The sequence below is a fragment of the Rhinolophus ferrumequinum genome, chromosome 23, assembly GCF_004115265.2.
Source record: "Rhinolophus ferrumequinum isolate MPI-CBG mRhiFer1 chromosome 23, mRhiFer1_v1.p, whole genome shotgun sequence".
NCBI lineage: Eukaryota > Metazoa > Chordata > Mammalia > Chiroptera > Rhinolophidae > Rhinolophus > Rhinolophus ferrumequinum.
Window position 1 is genome coordinate 11842541 of NC_046306.1, and position 22438 is coordinate 11864978.

At 49.8% G+C, this 22438-nt stretch overlaps 1 protein-coding gene across 3 annotated transcripts in view; it reads left to right on the forward strand.

The window, feature by feature from the left end:
• The window catches only part of ELMO2 (engulfment and cell motility 2), a 35963-nt gene extending 13916 nt beyond the window's left edge, over nt 1-22047 (forward strand). The window contains exons 6-22 of one of the 3 annotated variants that reach the window (XM_033094678.1): nt 1802-1983; nt 3586-3685; nt 4758-4909; nt 5523-5601; nt 6767-6802; nt 8679-8729; nt 13057-13179; nt 13546-13680; nt 14237-14341; nt 14434-14542; nt 14978-15114; nt 16231-16394; nt 16497-16609; nt 16774-16881; nt 17627-17709; nt 19297-19374; nt 20523-20723. In XM_033094678.1, the coding sequence (XP_032950569.1) occupies nt 1802-1983; nt 3586-3685; nt 4758-4909; nt 5523-5601; nt 6767-6802; nt 8679-8729; nt 13057-13179; nt 13546-13680; nt 14237-14341; nt 14434-14542; nt 14978-15114; nt 16231-16394; nt 16497-16609; nt 16774-16881; nt 17627-17709; nt 19297-19374; nt 20523-20723 (1956 nt within the window). Of the gene's footprint in view, nt 1-1801; nt 1984-3585; nt 3686-4757; nt 4910-5522; nt 5602-6766; nt 6803-8678; nt 8730-13056; nt 13180-13545; nt 13681-14236; nt 14342-14433; nt 14543-14977; nt 15115-16230; nt 16395-16496; nt 16610-16773; nt 16882-17626; nt 17710-19296; nt 19375-20522 lie in introns of all 3 variants that reach the window. The other 2 variants (XM_033094679.1, XM_033094681.1) reach the window with 2 other exon arrangements.
• Nucleotides 22048-22438: the final 391 nt, after the last annotated feature.

The following is a 22438-nucleotide window of genomic DNA, read 5'->3' on the forward strand; positions in this document are numbered from 1 at the left end:
ACAGCTAACGTTTCCTGAACACCTGCATTTTGCTAAATACTGTGCGTAATATTATATACTTTAGTCCTGACAAACTCCTGATGAGTTAGGCATCTTGATAGCCCCATTTTGCAGGCAAGGAAACCGAGACTTAGAGAGGTGAAATAACTTGCCACCTGTCACACAGTCAAACAGTGACAGGGCTGGGGTGGCTGGTTAACTCAGTTGGTTAGAGTGCGGTGCTCTTAACAACAGGTCACTGGTTCGATTCCCACATGGGCCACTGTGAGCTGCGCCCTCCACAACTATGTAGATTGAAACAACTACTTGACTTGGAGCTGATGGGTCCTAGAAAAACACACTTAAAATAAATAAAAATTTACAAAAAAAAAAAAAGTGCCAGGGCTGGCTCTCAAACGTCCTGGGTCTGCCTGACTCGAGGCCAGTGTTCTTGCTATCGTGTTCTGCTTCCCTCTTCTCTTGAACTCATCTTAAGGACTTCCTTATTCCCCACTAAACTCCGCAAATTTAGTATGACAGTCTGGGAGTTACTTTATAGAAGGGCCGAAGCATTTTACAGGCCTCTCGCACGTAGTGGTTGACTTTCCCAGAAGCACATCTCTCTGGAGGGGGAGGCAGCAGCCCAGAAATGCTGTCTCAGGAGGAAAATTAACATTTGGAGTGGGACGTTCCTAAGCGTGATACAGACCGAGGCTGTTCAAGTTGTTCCCGCCTGTGACCTTTTCTCCAGGCGCACACTTTCTCCCCCGCAGAGATCTTGAAGGATTTCTGTATCCCTGAGAGCAGTGTGCCTTCACAGGGCCGTGTTTATCACAGCAATAGAGGAGAGGCAAAGGGGAGAGAGGAGAACAGGCCTGACTCCTTGGCTGGCAACAGGAACTGGGCTCCAGTCACTTGCTTAGCGCTGTGAGAAAAAATAAAGACCACAGGAACATTTTTGCCCCCAGACTCCTCTTCCGTTGCGACTGAGAACACTCCATGAACAACACCAGAAATAGAGAAGGATGAGCTGGTACGTTGTGAGGCACTGACTAGAAAGTTAATAAGTTCAGCTAAAGGAAAGTCTGTGAACACTAGAAGAGGGATTGTAGCTGCAGCTTGCAGAACAGAGGCGAGTGTGCTGCCAGGAAGAGTTCCTATGTTAGGAGGAGGCTTTGTCACCAGCCATCATTTTCAAAAAGCTGCTCTGAAATTAGCTGCTTCCCGCTCTTTGATATTCTTACAAGTTCTCCAGGACTGTCACTTTGAGGGACCATGATGTGGACTTTCAGAGAAAGTTTAAAAAACAATTGTGAGACTTTTCACATTTTCATGTTGAAAGGGAGCTTCAAGGTCATCGGATTAAATTCGCCGCCCAATGCAGGCATCCCTTCTGTCGCGTGTTTGACAGATGGTTGTCTAGGTTCTCCTTGATTGCTTCCAGCGACTGAGAGCTCATTATTTCAAGAGACAACCTCTTCCCCTGTCTGATGGCTTTAATTAATAGAAATCTGCCCTATCTGGAACCAGTATCTGTTCCCCTGTGACTTGCCATAGTTAGTGCACTGTCATCTCCCAGAGCTTTTGTATTCCCTCTGGGGGAATTATTTTAATCCATAGACCAGAGTGGCACAGAAAGCATACAGATAACTGCAGAATTAGTCTTGGCATACTGGTAATCCCCTGATCGATCCAGTAAACATTTGGTTCGCGGTGGAAAACCTAGTTCTGCCTCAGGCTTGGATGCTCACGGAAAGGCCGCCTCGGAGCAGTAGCCAGCCACGAGGAGCAGATGGCATGTATGTTGTCCCTGGTTTCACAGTCCCGGGCGGCACGCCAGCTGATGGAAAGGACCCAGTCCTCCAGCATGGAGACCCGGCTGGATGCCATGAAGGAGCTGGCCAAGCTCTCTGCTGACGTGACCTTTGCCACTGAGTTCATCAACATGGATGGCATCGTTGTGCTGACGCGGCTTGTGGAAAGTGGGACCAAGCTCCTGTCTCAGTGAGTATCGCTGAGGTTTCGTCCGGGGGGCTGTCAGAGGTTTCCTACTCTCCGAAGGGCATCCTCTGCTCGTCGCCATTGAGCCAAATCAGTTTATGGAACACCTTCTGCGGTAACCTGCCAAGCCCGGGGTCTACACCGGGATCTGCGTCACTGGCGTGGTCCTGAACCTGTCAGCTAGTTGGGCTCTGATAAATCCCGTGACAGCAGAAAATAGTACTGTGCCAAGTGGGTGGTAAAAATAGGAGCCACGGAAGGCAGGAAGATCCCTGTAAATTTATGGCAAATGGCTGGCCTGATGGAGGTTAGTGAGCAGACTGTCCATTGTCCACAAGAACAGGTGTCTGTCTATTTTTAACCGCCCCCTGCCTCCCACCCTCTCCAGTCCCCTACACACACACACACACACACACACACACACACACACACACACACACAGAGGCCTTTCACTGTGTTTACCATAGGCTACCCCCTTTCCATTCTCCATTTCCCTGCCTCCCATTTTCACAGGGGGCAGGAGATCCAGAATTTTGCAAAACGCCACAAACATCTTTCCGCTACTCCATTGTTAAGATGAATGTAGTGGGAAATTGGGCCTTGTCGCGATGAGCAGTGAAGAAACAGGTGTTTAGTTTGCCTTCTAAGCCTTTGGAGCCTAAGCTGGCAGAGAGGGAGTCAGAAATCTTTCAGCCGATGCATCAGCTATTGAAATCTTTAGCCAAAGCCAGCGACTAATCGTGGGTATTTGTTTTAAGTCTTGGAAAATCCTAAAGCCTTCGGCTATCATCAGCAGTGACCCGAGCTGATGTTCCGCTGTCTCCCGAGAGTACAGGATTAGAGGGGTCCTTGTTTCCTCCTCTTTAAAATGGGGTAAGACCTACCTTGCAGTATTGTCATGAGAAGCATTGTTAATGAGAATGGATCTGAACACGCTTTGTACCTGGGAATAGAGTTTGTTAATTGCAAAGCACTTTACAGATATATAAAGGATTAAATGTGTAAAGAGGAGAAACAAAGGAGAGAAAACATTTTCATCCGTATTCTCCCTCAGCCCGATGCGAAGGGCTTTGCATGCATGGTCGTCTTGGCCTCAGCACGACCCTGTGAGGTTAACACTGTGAGATTAACTCGGTTTTACAGAGGAAGAAATCGAAGTTTGAAAAGATAAAAGTTGCACAGTTAGTAAATAGTTGAACAGGAATTGAACCCATTGTCCAAAGTTGGTACTTTTTCCCCTGTACTCTGCTGCCTCTTGGCCTAAAGGGACATACACTTCCTTAGGTACCGCCACCAAGACTTGGGGTTAGGCAAAGGCCTGATAGCTTCTTTGTTCTTGGGAAGTAGGTAAGTGATTCTGCTTCTCTGAGATGAGGAGATACGGAGAAGAAACGCCTAATCACCCAGCATCCCTTTCGTTTTCAGGGATAGATAGCTGGACAGAATCCCCTGCGTCTGGGTAGGTGTGCATGCGGCGCTCACTCATCATGTCAGCTGATTTCTCATGTGATGCTGACGTTGAAATCTGTCCCCACATGGTGCCTTCACACCCGTGTTCCCGGTTCTGAATCTTTGTGTTGTGTGTGTGTTTTGCACATGTCTCAGCTACAGTGAGATGCTGGCATTCACCCTGACTGCCTTCTTAGAGCTCATGGACCACGGCATTGTCTCCTGGGACATGGTTTCCATCACCTTCATTAAGCAGGTGAGGCCTCCAAAGCTGTGCTTTCTCCCCGCCCTCAGGCTTACCGGGAGAGGCAGGCCATGCGGCCATTCTGGTGAGGGTCGGCTTTCTATCCCCGAGGCCAGATTTTTCATCCTCAAGCTCTGGCCTTCCTGTGGCTCTTGAAAGGTTCACTTTGCTATACTCTCAGCACCTACACTGAGAAGCTGGAACTGGGCGCGCAGAGCTATATGTGGCCAGAGCGGCACTGGATTTGATTGTCAGTGAGACTTGGGATAACAAGTTCTCCTAAACCAGTACCATCCCAAAGTCTTCTGACCTGGCTTCCTGAGCTCTCCTTTCTCTTTGATAAAAAAATGTTCATTTCATTTGCTCTATATTTACAAGTCTGCCTTTTGTTTACAGACCTGCAGGGTAGCCTGTTTGGACTGTCAGATTGAACTCAGCGGGTGGGAGTGGATACTTCTAGTGTTGCCCTCCTTTCTTCTACAGGAAGGGGCAGTGTCAATTCAGAAAACTGAACTAAAACCAATAAATAATATGTCCACTGACCTGTAATTACACCTATCATCGGCTTGGGACGCTGGGAACTTGCCGATGCTGGAGATACTGAGGCAAAAGTGAAATGGCCATGTGTCCAGGATAGTATGACAGGGACGGAGAAGAGGGATTAGATGACAAGACATTGAGGTCCTTTCTGCTTCTCCAAGTCTCTGCTGTTCTACATGCCTATAGGCACACTGTATGTCAGGAGAAGAGTACCTGGAGGTAAAACGATACCCCAGTATCAGTAAGATCCTCTGCTTTCTACAGTCAGCATTTTCACACCTGAACCCTTATTTTGAAGACAAAGGATTAAGCCCATAGACTTTTAGGAAACATAGTTGACTGGCGACTGTAATTTGAAAATCGAGTTACCCATGCCTCAGGAATTCCTGGCACATTGGCCAGTGCAGCCGTGACCCACTCTCCACCTAGGAGGCACAGCTACCAAAATGTGGGCAGCACGCCTGAGAGGAGAGGGCCTTCGCAGGCTCGCGTCAGAAACAAGCCATCCAGCTTCCTAACTGACTTTGCCCCTCTCTGGCTTCAGATTGCAGGGTACGTGAGCCAGCCTATGGTGGACGTGTCCATCCTTCAGAGGTCCCTGGCCATCCTCGAGAGCATGGTCCTGAACAGCCAGAGCCTGTACCAGAAGATAGCGGAGGAGATCACAGTGGGCCAGCTCATCTCGCACCTCCAGGTGTAAGAGACCCTGCCCACACCTCCCTTCCCTTGTCTGTGCTCTTCTCCTCTCTTGGTCTGCTTAAGTCTTCCCTTCTCTTCTGCTTGATTTGTCTTCCAAGCTGCTGGTCTGCTTGGTCATTCATTCATCACCTCTTCCACACTACTGCCAGCTTCCTCCCATAATTCCGACCTGATGTTGTTATGCTCCCGTGTAAAATCCTCTGTAACTCTCCTTGCCGTTTAGGATAAAGTGAAGTTTTTCCCAATCTTCCTGTATATTGGTAACTGTGATACCAGACAGAATGAAATGTTTTTTTCCTCAATGGGCCAAATAGCCTCTGTGTGTACCTGTGATGATTATATTTATATTAAATATTGTATTTGTATTATCTGTTTCCCAGTTTAAACGTTGAGCTGCCTGGGAACAGGGACCAATCATTTTTGTATCCCCTTTGATTTTAAGTAGAAGCTCTATTAGTATTTGTTGAGTGAGCACTTTTAAGGCTTTTGAGACTTAGCCCCAGATTATTATTTGATTGCAGTCTGTGATTGACTTTATAAGCCGTCTCTAAGTGTCGTCATGCTGGTCACTCTTCTCATTTCCCTGTGCCTTCTCTCTCCATTGACACAGCTCCAACCAGGAAATTCAGACCTACGCCATCGCCCTGATCAACGCACTTTTTCTGAAGGCTCCTGAGGACAAGCGACAGGTCTGTGGCTGCCTTTTCAAGCTTTTCATCTGTGCTCTTGCAAGGGAGGATGTCTCATCCACCCACCCTTTGCTGTGGAGAGAGCAGAAACCCAATCATTTCCCCAGGAGCCCTCCCTCCTGGCCTTCTGTGGTCAGCACATCAGAGCGGCTTTGCCAAGGGAAGAACTAGCACGGCAACCAGCTGGGTCTTATGTCAGAGCAGGGCCTGCAAACTTGCTCCTCTAAAGGACCAGAGAGTAAATATTTTTCGCTTTGTGGGCCCTGTGATCTAAGTGGCAACTATTCAAACTTGCCGCTGTAGCCCAAAGCAGCCTCAGACAGCAGGCCCACGAAGGAGTTTGGCTGGCTTCCAGTAAGACCTATTTACACTAATAGTTTGCCGACCTCTGGTTAGAGGATCAGGAAAGGAGAGGAGACCCTCTGAGCCTCACTGTTGAGTCCAAGAGACCAAAACAACTGAGGCCCTTACTTCAGGAAGCAAGAGTCAGGGGACTTAGCATGAAGTTTCATGTAGAAGGATCCTCTGATCCAAGTCCTAAACTTCCTTTTTCTCCTATTAATTAGCTGTGTGACATTATGCGAATAGCTGTACTTCTCTGAATCCCAGTTTCCTCACCTGTTATATGGGAATGACAACATCTGCCCTGTTTACTTCACGAGGCAGTCACGAGGGAAAACAGGCCCCTGTTTACAAGTGAGGACACCAGGAATGAGCTGGGCAGAGAAACAAGCGCCGACCTAAGAGTGCGGCACCCCGAGGCTAAGTTCTTGTCCTGCCGCTGGCTGGACACGTGCTGTAACCTCACTGGGTCTGTTTCTCTTTCTGTAAAATGAATGGGCCAGATTAAAAAATCTCTAAGGGCCCTTCCAACACTGACCTTCTAGATTTCTCTGGTCAACGCCCAAGGGGTGTACAAAAGGCAGACTTTTTAGGTCTCTGCCAACACCCTGGGCTTGCTAAGTTGAAATTCATGTGGGATCACGTACGAAGCTCACAGTGGATTCTAGTGGGAGGACCAGGAGCATCTGTGGTTCTGTCTGTCCTTGTCTGTCTTGGATGGCTTTGCTTTGTTAATCTCTTCCTTCCTAGTCCTGTTTTGAATGTAACCCAAAGCTCATTCTTCCATCTGCTTTTCTCTGTGCTTTTTGCTTTCTGCCGGCAGGACAAGCACCTTAATCCGCTAGACCTGCCTGTCACTGTAAGTAGAGTCGCTGTGCGGAAAGGGCCGCGGCCCCCTTCCAGGTGGGGAGGTCAGAGCGGGGCAAGAATCTCACAGCTGATTCCTGGGAATGGTCAGGGAACTCCAAGGCCCAGGCAGAGGGTGCGTGCTGGACATCTCATTTGTTAGGACACTTGGGGACGTACCGCAGCTCAGAGTCACATAAAGGGTTCAGGGAGGCCTGTCCCAGGGAATGTGGCCCAATCTTTCCCTTGTCACTTGCCTTTGCATGGGTCTGTAGTTCAGCCAGGGAAGATCGGATTCAGAAATAGCCTGTGACTTTCATCTAGATGATCCCACGATGCATCGCAAGGTGTAAAGGTAAATCCATGCCCTTTCTGACACTTAGCAGACCGTGGGAATTTGAAAAGCTTGAGATAGTTGACAGAAGAGAACCGGGATGCTCGCCTCTGGGTTAGAGGGAGCTTTTGAGGGGACGGCTCTGTGAGGACCTGGAGAAGGATGAGGGGTTTCCCCCGGCACCACAGGGAAGCTTTTGGTGTAGGGCCTTTACATTCTATTATAGCAGTGGGCGCCTGGCACTTACCCACTTTGTTCACTGTCCACAAGATTGAGTCTCACACCGACCTCCTGCAGCTGCCAGTTTCTAGGCCACCTCCCTCCTCCAGCCAGTGTGTGCTCAGAGGATGCGAAGTGAAAGGGTTCTGGCGGCATCAGCTATTGGGACTATGGCTAGAAATGCAGCCATATTCCAGCTCTGAGGGACATGGCAGTACCACGGATATTGCTCCCCTGGAGACGTGTCACAGCTCCCTCTCGCCAATTGATTTACAATTATCCGTAAAATTAAATTACGGCAGCCGTTTAGAAAGTGAAGTCATCCTAATTAACATTATTAAGAAGTGATGGCTGACATTGGAAGGAGACAAAAGAATTATGAAAAGCTGTCAGAAAAATTAAAAGCATAGTAATCTGGGACTGTTTTGTTTAGAGGAAAATAGCTTCAAATTTCAAGAGCTCCTTTAGGGTATCAGAGTGTCACAACACAGAATAATAACGAATGTTCTTTTAAAGGAAGCCACATTCTTGGCAGTGATTAAATTATCACTGTAGTTTCTTCCGAAATAAATGTATAGAATATATTTTTTTCAAGATTTGCATAAGAATAGGTCAAAGTAATAGTTCTGAAAGGACCCTTAAAGCTTGGCTCCCTGGAGGTCACTTACGTAGGATACTTTTCTGAGCGTGCTAAATGAATAAAGTGTTACTGTCAAAATCTGAACCAAATATAGCAAAAAAGGTGACCCTATTATGGAAAATTCCCCAAAAACACCCAACATGTTGTTCTCTAAACCGATCAGAAGTGAATCAGGTACTACTCACTGTTTCAGATGTCCACGCCCGGCTCTGCTGGTACAGTGCTGGGGGGCTGGAGAGAGAGCAGGGGGCTAAGCCTTTTCCTCATTCCGTGTTTCATTAGCGTCCCTTCCAGCCTGGGGGGTGGGGTTCTGCCTGGACTAGTGCGTGTGGCTTGGGATCCATCACGCTGCTCTGTGCTCCGTGTGCATCGTCCATCGCCCGGCGTCCTCGTAACACAGTGTCTCGTCCTAAAACAGTCTTTGTCCCTCTTTGAAAAGGACGCGGTTCATCGCGCCAGGAAGGGAAGCCCTATCTGAGCTGATCTGCACTCACGAAAAAGAATCAGGGGGAGTTTTTGAAAGTATAAAATACATTTGATGGTCCATGGATTTTTTTCAATTTGCCCACTTTTCGTTTGAAAGGGAAAAAAAATTAAAAGAGAAAGTTTCAGAGCTGTGACTTCACCGTCTTCTTGGTAGTTGTCCCAGCTGTGTGCCTGCCACCTTGCCTTATGTTGGCTTTTCTTCCTCAATAGGATATGGCCAATGCATTTGCACAGAAGCACCTTCGGTCCATAATTCTCAACGTAAGTTCCCGGAACAAGCTGTGTTTTGTTACCATTGTTGTTTTGTTATGATTAATAGCAATTATTACTGTTATAGAAATTACTGTTGAGTGGGGAGGGCACTCAGAGGGAACTTAACCAATAGGTATTAAACACTGCTTAAGGTAAAAAGCTTTTTTTGTAATCCTCTGCGAGCAGAATTGTCTTTAGGAGGCCATCCCTCCAGGAACTGTAGAGCCTCAAGGAGGTACTGTTTATTGTCCCCTGCAACTCCAAAAGTTTGTATCTAGAGGGAATGTGTTAACATAGGCACAAAAGAGGAAAGTGATTCATTTAACTAACAGCAGTGGTCAACCTGAGTTGTTGTGTGGGGCATTCTCAGGGGTGAGTAAGACAGTGCTGTTTGTTCTCAAAGACTCTGGTCCAGTAGGAAAGACACATGGTAATAGCACCGTGTGGGCAGGTTCCTTAGAGATGCGTGGTCTGGGAGGTTTCAGAGGCGAGGCAGCCAGTCCTGCATTGAAAGAGAGGTGTCAGGAAGCCTTCAGAGGACTGTCTGAGGTAAGGCTGAGGATAAGGAGCTCCACGAGGCAGTGGGCAGCTGGCACCGAGAAGGAGAGTGTGATTGGGTAATGGGTGAAACAAGGGCAGAGCTGTGCTGAGGCTGCAGCGGTAGCAAAGGCCTGATAAGTAGGGCCTCAGTCTTTTTCCCAAGGCCACTGAGAGGATTTAACCAGGATGGTGGAATAACCAGATTGGCATTTTAGAAAGATCACACTCCAAGATCTGTGTATGAGGGAGGAGAGCAGAGTAGGAACTGGTGGGGAGGGGGGCATCTGGACAGAGTCTTAAGTCCCTGTTACCAGGGCGGTGATATGGGTGGGAGAGAGCTGAGGTGGGCGGTGGGGGCAGCGAGGGCTGGGGAAGAGAGCCAAATATCTGGATTAAAAGGAGACTATTTTATCAGTTACCAAAACAAGGGAAAACTAGGAGACGACAGTGAAGGGAATAGCATGAGAAATCTGGAGTCAAGTGTGAAAGGCTTACTAATTCTGAGCATGAACTTTGGAGCCACCAGCCCCCACTGCTGTTCACCAATCTTTGATCTTGAGCAATTCACTTAACTTCTGTGTGCTTCAATTTGCTCGTCTGGATGTGAGGACTAAATGAGCTAATATATATGCAGGGCTTAGCAGGGTGCCTGGCACGTGGGATGCGGATGCGCTCCACGCATATTGGCAGTTTTTTGTGAGCAGGAGACGAGGGTGACAATTGAAAAAGTAGGCTCTGAGCCCTTGTGAAGTCCAGCAATCAGCTGACGTAAACACGTGGAGCCTGTCAGACTTCACCTTGCAAAACCAGCTCCTGCCTGCTGGCCTTTTCCCTGGTCACAGCCCCACAGCCAGCCTGGTGGGAGGGACCTGAGCAAATGCTCACTTGCTCTGCCGGCAGGTGACAGGAGCACGCGGGGTCCCAAGCATTCTTGTCCTCATTCCTGAGCAGCTGTCCTGGGTGCCGTCCTCCACATGTGTGGGAGTGAGGGTGCCCTTCTGGGGGAAATTGAATGAATTTCGAGGCTTACCATTTACCTGAATGGGGTTAGAAGTTCCGCTCATTTCTGGACAAACCCTGTGACAAGCAAAGATTCCACCACAGAAGACAGTTCAGTGTCAGGACTCAGGGCTCAAACAGTCTGCTAGGAAGTGGCCGGTGCATGGTCCCTTAAGTCCCAGATTTAACTGAGTCAAGCCACAGAGCATAGGCCTTGAGGATCTGGCAGTCAAATAAGGCTTCAGATAAAACCTCGGCGTCTCTAACTCATCTGTGTGGCGCTGTACTGCTTTAAGCTGTTGGTGGCTAGAATAATTCCTTCACGCTAGGATATGTCTAAGTTTGAGAAAGGGGGATTAAAGTGAGTGAAAACCAATATCACATTAACTTGAACCTCTCTGTAAAGTGGAGAGGTGAGGAGGAAGGAATAGGGGTAGACAGGTAGGGAGCAATCAGAGTGGCAGAGCGAGGGAACAACAGAGACAGGAAAAGGCTCAGAGTGAAGCAAAGAGGAGGTGTGGAAGAGACAGAAGAGCAATGGCTAAAAAAGCCCCCAGACAATGAGAGACGGGGGGGAGGGAGGAAGGCAAGCTAGGTGGGGAGGAGAAGCCAGCAGAGAATGAAAAGTAAGCTTAGGGGGGATGGAGAAAGACACTGAGACTGAGTGAGAGGAGAGAGCTCTTGCTAAAGAGACAAAGGGAGCGAACAGGACACAGGGAGCTAGAGAGGGCTCAGGAGAGAGGGCATGAGGGCATTAGCACGCCCTCTAGTAAGAGATAGGAGTAGCCTTGTCCAGTAGAAATTTCTGCAGTTGGGGAAGCACTGTCCAGAATGGGAGCCACTAGCCATGTGTGGCAACAACATTATAAAAAGGAATGTGGGTGGCGGCCGGTTAGCTCAGTTGGTCCGAGCGCGGTGCTCTTAACAAGGTTGCCGGTTCGATCCCCACATGGGCCACTGTGAGCTGCGCCCTCCACAACTGGATTGAAACAACTACTTGACTTGGAACTGATGGGTCCCGGAAAAACACACTTAAAATAAATAAAAATTTAAAAAAAGAAATACCTTCCTTTAAAAAAAATTAAAAATTAAAAAATAGGAATAGGGAAAGTTAATTTCAAGAATATATGTAATTTAATCCAATATATCCAAAATAGTATGATTTCAACATGTAATCAATAGAGGAAAACATTAACGAAATATCATCTATTTTCCTTTTTCCTACGAAGGCTCTGTGGTCCGGTGTATATTTTGTGTTTACAGCACTTCTCGCTTTGGACTAGCCAGATTTCAAGTGTTCAGCAGCCACCTGTGGCCAGTAGCTACCAAACTGAACTGCACAGGCCTAACCATCTCAAGCCAGAGCAGGCTCTAGAGAGAGCTGATCTCAAAGTTAAAGGGAGCGCGAAAGCTGTACTGATCATGGCTTCGCGGCGCGAGGGCGGGGCTGTCCAGCAGAACTTGCTGTGCTAATGGAAGTGTCCCACATCTGCTCTGTCATCGGCTGGTCGCCACGAGGCACGCGTGCCGCTTAAGCTTCAAACGGGGCTAGTGTTACTGAGGACCCGAATTTTCAACTTAAATTAATATTAAAGGACTTAAATTAATATTAACGGACTTAAATGCAAATAAGCGCGTATGGCTGGTGGCTACCATATTGGACAGCACAGCTCGAGAGACACAGCTAGACTGAGTAAGAGAACACGAAGGACACGGCGGTGGTTCGTGTGGGACACTGGACAAGAGTCTCCTTTGGAGGAGAAAAGACCAAGAGTGACGGGATTCAAGATGGTGGTGGGATAAAGAGCGGGGGCAAGAAACACCAGAGCGATACAAGCGGGAAAGGGCAGGCTCGTGTGGGAGTGAGACCAGGACAGCTGGAGACCAGAACGGCACGGAGCATCGATCCACCTGGGGGGACACAGGGAGATGGAGCGTGCAAGGGAAAAGACAGGGACAGCACGAGAGAAGAGGGGTGGGCATCAGAGGGACAGAGGGAGGGGCTGATGAACTGCGAGGGGCCCTGGGGAAAGAGCCAGGAGGACAGAGTTGGAGGAAAGGGAGGGATGCAGGGAGGGGGGCATGCACTGCTGAGAAAGGGCGGGGGGCGCAGCCGTTGGACAAGGAGTGTTGGATTCCCCCCTCTGTGCAGGTGTCTTGATACCACTTCAAGAAAAGGACCTTTTCTAAAGCCTCTCTACTTGGTGAGGCCATCCAAAGCATTTTATTTTTCTAAAGGAAGATAAAAGATCCATAGTGTCTAATTCTACAAGCGAATCTTCTCCGTGCATACTGTCTATTGTCTTGGATTGAGTGAGCCATTACTTTAGACCTGTGCAGTCTGCTTTGGTAGCCACTAACCAGCCACATGAGGCTGTTGAATACTTGGAAGTGTGGCTGGTCCAAACTGAGACTAGTAATTCCTTACCTGATTGGGACCAGTCATTACTTACCCGGTTGGAGTAAGGTCCAGCTGCTGATTGCCCATATCGTAACCTTAACGGGGTAGCCTCCATCCTCTTTGGTGTGGCCGGGTGCAACCTCCACCTTTCAATCTACCTTCCCAGGCCAGGGGAGTGCAGAAAAAAGGATGGTGCCCTCTGGGCACGCAGTGAAGCATCTCTGCCTGAATCAAGCCATTCATGTTCCGTCCCCTTCTAGAACATGAAGTCCCCATGTGTGGGAGGAAAGTCCTGTTCCCTGCCCAGCATACTTGCTTTTTTTCACCAGCATGGATGTGACACTTCAGTAAGAGAAAATCAGTTCAGCCCCCGGCTCCCTGCTTTGCTTTTTCTAGCATGTGATCCGGGGAAATCGCCCAATCAAAACCGAGATGGCCCATCAGCTGTATGTCCTGCAAGTCCTGACCTTTAACCTTCTGGAAGAACGGATGATGACCAAGATGGACCCCAATGACCAGGTAGGTGCTAAGTGGGGCAGAGCTGTCCTGGCTTAAATTGTGCGCTGTTTGATGTGGTTCATTCCGCCCTCAGGCTGTGTATTGCATGCCTGCTGCGTGCCCTGGTGCCTGCTGCGTGCCAGGGATCGTGCTTGGTTGTGTCTGCAGAATGGTTTGTGTCTGCTCTGGGAGCTGTGCGCCTCCCTGTGATCTCGCATTGATGGGTGACCCTGTGGGCCAAGTCCCCCTCTGCTAAGGCAGAGGTGCTCCCTCCTCAGACCCGTCGGGGCCAGAGTTCTACCCAGAAAAGCCTGACCAGCCCTTCCTTTTCCCGCTTCCCTTGGTTGCCTCATCACCGGCTGACTGTCTGTCGGTTCCACCTGTCAGGCTCAGAGAGACATTATATTTGAACTGCGGAGGATTGCATTTGACGCGGAGTCTGACCCGAGCAGTGTCCCTGGGAGTGGGACTGAAAAACGCAAAGCCATGTATACCAAGGACTACAAAATGCTGGGATTTACTGTGAGTTTCCCCAAGCACGGACGTTGGTGGGCCTTCTCCCCTGACAGGAAGTCACAGGGCCCATCCAGACAGAGCCCCGAGAACCCCTTCTTCGCAGTGGTGGCCCTGGCATAGATGACACTAAGCAGCTGGAAGGGCCTTGCCGCTTATTTTCCTTGGCTGTGGCAGAGTCACAAGTTCATGTGCAACATTTGGCCTGTGAAACAAACCCATCTGTAGGAAGGCCCAGGAGGTCAGCCAGAGGGTAGAGAGTGGACCTCTCCCCAAAGCAGGGGGTTCTCTGAAAAGCTGGAGTGAGTACTGTGTGATAGGATATAGCTAAAGGATAGAGTTAAATCAGTTAAATATTTGTTGTGAACCTACTCAGTGTCCAGGGTGTGCTAGGGGCCATGGTCAAGATGAGTCAGCCGCGGCTCAGTGGTCAGGAGCTCACAGAGTCGTGGTGGGGGTGGGCATTAGGACAGAGGTAGGCACGCGATGCCAGCGGCCAACCCTCAGGTGGCACTGCACACAGGGAGACTACCAAGTCTCAAATCTGTCTTCTCCGTTCGCCCAGAACCATATCAACCCAGCAATGGACTTCACCCAGACTCCTCCCGGAATGCTGGCCTTGGACAACATGCTGTACTTGGCTAAAGTCCATCAGGACACCTACATCCGGGTAAAGGCTGGGGGCCCGCTTTCTCGGTCCTGGGGCCACAGGTCTGGCTTCCGTCCCTCACCTCCCTCCTCCTGCCTGCCTCTCCCCCCCAGATCGTCTTGGAGAACAGCAGCCGAGAAGACAAACACGAATGCCCCTTTGGCCGCAGTGCCATCGAGCTCACCAAAATGCTCTGTGAAATCCTCCAGGTTGGGGAACTACGTAAGTCTGTGCAGCCCCTCTTCCTTCAGCCAGGCCTTGTAACCAGGAGCCTGGTGAGGCACAGGTTATAAAGTTAGGTGTCCGTGGGCTGCTTTTTAAAAAACCACCTGCGTGCGCTGTAATCCACCGTAGCCTTGTTAATAGGGACCTTGGCTCTTGCTTTGTTTGAGCTGGCAGTTTGAAGGGGTTTGAGAGCTGTGCCACCATCCACTTACTCCCGTGTGTAAGGACTAGCTGAGGCTGTGACACGATACAGCCAGACCAAGAGCAAGCGCCCCAGAGAAAAAAGCTAAGGAAGTGGGGAGGGGCCCATCCCGCACTCCTTAGGTCCAGTCCCCGCTCAGGTGTTGTTCCAGGCGGCTTTGGGGCAGAGGGTCCAGAGGTCCTGGACAGGAGCCCCCAGCTCAGCCTTTCCCCATTTCTCTTCTTCCACAGCAAACGAAGGGCGCAACGACTACCACCCCATGTTCTTCACCCACGACCGAGCCTTTGAAGAGCTCTTTGGAATCTGCATCCAGCTATTGAACAAGACCTGGAAGGAGATGAGGGCAACGGCCGAGGACTTCAACAAGGTCAGGGTCGCAGAGCTCTGCGGCCACGGGCTGAGATCCCCCGTGACAGTCCGTGACAGCTGGCCAGCGCCTGGCGAATCCCTGAACTGGAAAACCAGCTTGTTTCGCAGCATTGAGTCACAAGGCCAAGGCATTGGAGAGCCTCAGTCCTCTGTCACCTTGAGTAGTTGTCTTTCCCTTGGTGCTGGGGTTTCCTCATTTGTACAGTGGAGACAGTACTTGCCCCTCCTGTCTTCCTTAAGGAACAAGAGGATAAGCGTAGCAATGATAGCTGTGGTTTACTGAGCACCTACTGTGTGCAGGAACTGTTGCAGTTTTGGGAACTGGGAATGTCAGGGAGAGGTCAGAGAGACCCTGATGTGCGAGTCGTGGGAGTCATTCTCGAGGCTTCCCGAGGCCCCGTCTCTGTAGAGCACCGCTGGGCCCTCCAAAACTGATCGCCTAGGAGCCGAGTATTTTGAAGCTGTCATCTCATTGTAAAACATTTGGAAAGTACAAAGAAGAAAAAGTATTCTGTAATTCCACCACCCGGTGATGGTAATTTTATGTGTTTCCCTCTAGTCTTTTTTTTCCCTATAGATTTTTCCTTCATTGGTGGAGCGCTGACTGGATGTGCAGTGTGATGTCCTGGTTTTTTCTTTACCTGTTGTTGTTTGAGGGGAAGTAACACGTTTTTGAATACAGTGTGCCAGGCTCCGTGCCTCCCGATAGCTTCTCAGGTCTTTCAGGCAACATGTGTCAGAAGATCCGTCTTCCTTTCTTTTGCTCTAAAGAGTAGATGGAGATCTGAGGATGTTAAGTGATTTGCTCAAGGAACAGATTAAGGGACGGAGTCACGATCTGAACCCATTTCTCTCTGACTCCAGAAACCTATGCTCCTTCCACCACACCGCTGACTAACTGAAATGTATGAGGAATGAAGCATTTGTCTGCATCAGTCATTTTGTCTTAAATAACCATGAAAGAAGGGGGCCTTAGAAAATGGGTGCTCTTGTTCCCCCGGCAGATAGCTGTAGTTCCTGCTGTGCTGCAGACCCCGGGCAAGGGCAGAGCCATGGCAGCCTGTCCATGTGTCAGAGCTGGTGCGAGATGGCCGCCTTCTTCCTCTCCCTTTAGGTTATGCAGGTGGTCCGAGAGCAGATCACTCGCGCTCTGCCCTCCAAGCCCAGCTCTTTGGATCAGTTCAAGAGCAAACTGCGTAGCCTGAGCTACTCTGAGATTCTGCGACTGCGCCAGTCCGAGAGGATGAGCCAGGATGACTTTCAGTCCCCACCCATTGTGTAAGTGCAATCCAGGGAGTGGGGGGGGGGCAGCCCCAGCTCTGCGTTCTGTCAAGAGCTCCACCCTGACCCTCGCCTCCCTCTGGTGCACGTCTACCCCAGGGAGCTGAGGGAGAAGATCCAGCCCGAGATCCTTGAACTGATCAAGCAGCAGCGCCTGAACCGACTCTGTGAGGGCAGCAGCTTCCGAAAGATTGGGAATCGCCGCAGGCAAGGTAAGGGGGTCCTGGGCCGCAGAGCCACTGCCCGGGCAGGGAGCCTGCCTGGGCGGACCCTGCAGGGAGCAGGCAGGGAACAAGCCATCCTTTGCCCTCTGCGTGCCCAGGCCTTGCCCAGAACTATCTTTTGGCTCAGCTGCTTGGCTTCCCTTGTGTTGCAGAGCGTTTCTGGTACTGCCGCCTGGCACTGAACCACAAGGTCCTGCACTATGGTGACTTGGATGACAACCCTCAAGGGGAGGTGACATTTGAATCCCTGCAGGAGAAAAGTAGGTTCATGTCTTTGTTGGTGTGTCCTGGGAGCTGACCTCCACGTCAGGAGAGTTCTCCTCCTGGCTGTTCCAAACGGATTCTCTGGTCTCGAGCCAGTTGTCACTCTGGGCCCCTTTCCTCATCTGTCACAGGTCACCTCTACCTGGCCGACCTCACAGAGCTGTTGGGCGAATTCAGCGAGATCAGAGCTAGGTTTTGCAGATCGTAAAGGGAGAGACAAGACTAAGTTGAAAGGCGGTGGTTAAGAGCAGACTTCCTGGATTCAAATCCTGGCTTTGCCGCTAATTCTAATTCATTGCAAGTTCATTGTCCCCTCTGCTTGGTTTCTTCTGCCGAGTGGGAATAGTAGCCACACACCCCTCATGCGAGGATTGAACGAGGCGTGTATGTAAAGCACTTAGAACAGTGGTGGGCAGGTAGCAAGCGAAACTGGTCGGTGCTGCCACTGCTGTTTGCTGTGGGGTTGTCGTCGTCATTACTGTGAGTGCAGGTGAGGTGAGGGGCAGAGGCCCAGCCTTAGGGAGACAATCCAAACGCCCTGAACTGACCCCCAGTTAGATTTGACACAGCCCAGCAGGCCATGGTCCATGGGAAGTGACCACGGAGGACGGGACAATACAAGGCCCCGCTCCCTGGGCTAATACAGCCCTTTGAGTCTGGGGGCTGGGGCTTCTCTAGCACCACAGCGACAGCCAGCTTGCAGCAGAACGCTTCCAGAGACTAATTGCCTTCACTTCTCAGTTCCTGTTGCAGACATTAAGGCCATTGTCACTGGGAAAGATTGTCCCCACATGAAAGAGAAAAGTGCTCTGAAACAGAACAAGGTGAGTGTAAAGCAGTCCTGAGCCTGAGTCACGGTGACACCTGGAGAGGTCGGTCACTGTCATGGTGCCTGCTCTCGCCCTCATTCTGTCTCTTCAAGTTAGTCCTGAGTGCTCCCTGAAGAACAAGTCTGAACATACACAAACAAAAGTAGGTAGACCCCCCCATATACGCATCTCCCAGCCACAACAACCATGGCAAATTCTACCCACCCCCTTGTCTCTCTCCCTTATTACTTTGAAGAAAACGTCACGTATTGCGTCGTTTCATCTGTAAATATTTACAATGTATCTCTAGATTAAAACATAATCTTTTAGCATAATCACAATACCATTATCACACCTAAGAAGAAATAAAAAGTTGTTATTGAATGTCAGAGAGTCCATTGATGTTTCCATTTCCACTCATTGTCTTACAAATGTCATAATTTCTCTGTATAGAAATATGTAAATGTACTTAATACACGCACGTATACACATCCCCATTTTGTTTGCTAAATCAGAATCCAAATAAGAGCTAACACATTATGATTAGTCTTCTAAGTTTCTTAATTCGTAAGTTTCTCCTCCATCTTTTCCTTTCTATCTTTTTTTTTTTTCTCTTCGCAGTTTATTAGATGAAGAAACCAGATTGCTTATTGGGTAGTTTCCCGGACTCTGAAATTTGCTGATTGTCTCCCCATGGTGTCGTTTAACTTGTTCCTCTGTCCCAGATCTGTAAATTGGTAGAGAGATCTAGAGGCTTGATCCAGTTCAGGCTTGACCTTTTTCTTTTTTTTTTTTTTAAGACACTTCCTAGCTGATAGTGTTTTATCAAGAGACACATAACATGTGGTGTCTCTCTTTTTGTGATGTTAGCACACGGTGGGTGCTCAGTGCCTCGTCCCATTAGTCAATGCAGGTTTGCAAGCGAGTGATATTCTAATGCAGTCAGTCCTTTTCATTTATTAACTGAACTACTTCTCTAAAGAGGAGCTTGCCATCATCTGCTGTTGGTTTCCCAGTGATGAGAAAGGAGGATGAATGCTTGATTCTTCCCTTTCATGTACCCACTTTTAAAACAAGGAGGTAGTTCCCTGGTAGCATCCAACAGTGACCAATTTTGTGTCTATTTTGGTTTGGTTTTTAGTATTAGTATGAACTCAAGGGTTTAAGCAAATTATGTTTGTTTCAATCCATTACAGTTATGTTGTTGATGCTCAAGTTGTCCCATCTTTGGCCACAATTTGCTTTTGCTATTGTGGTTTTTTTAAACTGTTGAGACTTTCAGTTTAACAACCAAGATACATATTTAAGGTGACACACAGTCTTGGACTCTGACATTCAAAGCTCCTGAGTGTTGAGGAGTGACGCTTCTCCAATCTTAAAGGAATCACCACATCTTAGGCGTGACTTGGGTGGGGAGTGGGCAGGTTGAGCTTGATCACCACTGGGCCCCATCTCCAGCCACTCTTACGTGCGTGCCTTGGGTCACATCTGAATCAGCACATTTGGTGATGGTGCCAAGTTACTAGGACTTTGGTCAAGATCTTGGTGTGCAGAGCCCAGGCCGGTCCGTTGCTCCAAGTAACCGAAACCTTTGTCCTTCAGGAGGTGTTGGAATTGGCTTTCTCCATCCTGTATGACCCTGATGAGACCTTAAACTTCATTGCACCTAATAAGTATGAGGTGAGCGGTGACACTGCCTTGGACTGCCGAGCCCTCCCTGTGACACTTCAGCTGGCGGGGAGGAGTGGGCAGAACAGGAACGTCCCCGTAAAGGCAGGGGGCCATAGCCATAGCCGAGGATCTGTCACCTGGGGGTCCTTCCGCCTGAGCCAGGCTCTCCAGGTGACTCCTCAGCAGTAGCTGTAGGTTGTCATTAGAAAGACAGGGCCAACCAGGGATAACTTATTTGCCTGGGACTGGCAGAAGTTGTCCCTTTGCAGTTGCTGTGTAACCACTTCCCCAATGTATCTGACAGGTCCTCCCCGCTCAGGGCTCCTCCTTCCACGTGTAGTGGATCGGGCCATACGGGTCTGGTCCTGCTGACATGGGTTGGGCTCATCTGCAGGGTTGGAAGATGCTAGATGTTAAATGAGTCACTGCGGTTGAGACCACACATGTCTGGTGATCGCCAAGAGCCATCAGAGGAAGCTAGGGGCGGGGCTCTGGAGCAGGAGCCGCTTAGTCAGGGGCCTGAGCTGCCAGCTGGGTTTTATTGAAAAGAAATGGAGAACTAGCAGGTGGGCAGAACTAGCCAGGTGGGCAGAAACACGAGAAGGATGGAACAGGAGGAGGAGGGAAGGATGGGTTGAGAATTCTGTTATTCCCTCTTGTCATTCCCTCAAGTTCAGTTTCTCTAGTACTTAATGTATTGACTGGTTTTTGTTTGTTTTTTCAATTTTGTTTTTGAAACAAAATTGAGGTTCCGCCGTGGTTCCTTTTGTGTCCTGCTCTTTTCACCTAATATGTATTTCCTCCCCTCCCCCTCCCAACCCCCAATACTAATTTCAGGGGCAATTTCAGTTCCTTGATGCCCCAGTTCTCAGGTCTCGTTTTTGCTGTATTCTTTAACTGCATTAAAAAAAATCCTATTTCATGTTATCTTAGGAAGTTTGAGTGTCAGTCCCTCATAAACACCAAAAGGTCTTTTGAGAAAGTGAATGATCACCTCCCATCTTACCTATTGTGCTATTATCCCAACTCCGATTTGCCTGTACTGAGGACCAAAGGAGGCTGGTGTGAGTCCTCCTAGAAAAGGGACCTTGGCAGGGCCTCCTGCTGACCAGGTGCCACCATGTGACGTTTTGCCACTTGCTCCCCCCCCCCACCAGTACTGCATCTGGATCGACGGCCTCAGTGCCCTTCTGGGGAAAGACATGTCCAGCGAGCTGACTAAGAGCGACCTGGACACGCTGCTGAGCATGGAGATGAAGCTGCGGCTCCTGGACTTGGAGAACATCCAGATTCCCGAAGCCCCGCCGCCAGTGCCCAAGGAGCCCAGCAGCTATGACTTTGTCTATCACTACGGCTGAGCCTGAAGCCAGACGCCACGGTGCCCAGGAAGGGATTTGGGGCCCAGGAGAAACACTCACAGTCTGGTGCCTTGTCTTCCGCTTGTACAGAATCTGTAGTGACCGTGGTGGCCAGTAAATGCCAACCATTCCTCGGCCCCACCGCAGACCACCCGGAGCTTCCTTGGTCCCTGCCCACCGTGGGTCAGTCACGAGGGCAGGCTGCCCTGCCCGCCCCATCACTGTGGAGCCTGGGTTCGGGCTGTGAGGAATGAACAGCAGGTAGCGTTGCCTTCCAGGCCAAGAAACTGCTTCTTGAGCTGTGTTTAACAACAGCCACTCACCTTTTCTTCCTGAGCCCGCTCTCCCGTTGGCTGGATCCCCATGTGGGCAAGAGCTGGCCCGGAGAGGCTTCCTGCAGAGGACAGACGTGCTGGGCGTGTGGAGAGCCTTGGAGAGGCTGCCCTGGGGTGACCCGTATCTGTGTCTCAGAGCTAAGCAGAGGCTTGCCCGCGCTTTGGCCATCTTTGTGAGGGTTCCCTCAGCCTCCCAAGGGCCAACATGCTGCTGCTGCTGGGGTTTGGCTCTAACATCTCTGATCTCTGGAGCCACCAGGTCTCTTGCCCACGCAGTTGTCTGGGCAGATGGAAATTTCTTTCTCCAAGCTCTCAGTCTCTCATCCTGGCAAGTCAAAGACGTGAGGGCTAAGTCCCATCCTCTTAATCTCAAGAAACTGCCGAGAGCGCCCAGAGGAGCCTGGGCCCAGACTGTAGTGAGGTCACTCGATTCCATTCCCCTGCCCCCGTACTTATATCTCTTCCTTCTCCTGGAGAAATGTCCCACCTACCCTGAATTGCAGCCCCCTCCGGTTTGCTTTCCTCCGGTTTTTCCAGACCTCAGGAAGTTTGCCTTCCCTTCCTCCCCATTTCCCGCGCTGTGGTCCCTGCCATTGGCCATGATTTCAGGGAGCTGGCTGCGGCCACAGCTGTGCCAATGGGGCGTCCCTGGTGCTGCCGCGCTTGTAAACCACACGCACAGCCTCTCTCCTTGGCCATAGTGAACACAGTGGCATTCAGTCTTGGTGGCCTGGCATGGTAGGTACTGCCCAATGAAGAGTGTACTATATATTTTCTTTATTATAGGCCATACTTATACAGACGTGTATATATATTTATATAAGATCTACCAATCCTAGGATGGTATGTTTGAGAGAAAATAAAATTGGAGGCCAAAAAAGAAGAAAAGTAACACTTCCAGTTGTGAACCAAGATTGTAACCTGAGAGCAACCAAGAGCTTCCTGTCCGTAACCATGTTTTCAATAAATACTCTTTCATGTACAAACTGCGCTTCCTGCTAACAGCTCTTGCTCTGTTACTTGCTCTCTGCCCAAGGGAGCTTTCACCTTGATAAGCCTTCATATCATTGTGTCTGGGCGACTTTGGAGAGCTCCAGCTGGAGCCCTCAGCCGCCTCCCAAGAGCCTCTTTCTCCTCTTCAAATACCCTGCCGCCTCCACACACACACACCTGGGTAAGGATGCTCACAGATTGGCACATCAGGACAAAGTGTTTTCTGCTCAGGCCTGCCGGGTACAGCAGGGAAAGGCAGACTGTACACCCCCGAGAACATCTCCGCCCTCTGTTCCCTGCCAGGGACACAGCCAGGGAACAGCTCGAATACTTGTGCCTTACGAAGACGACACGGTTTGCACCGTGTGTGTTGCAGTGCTTAGTGCC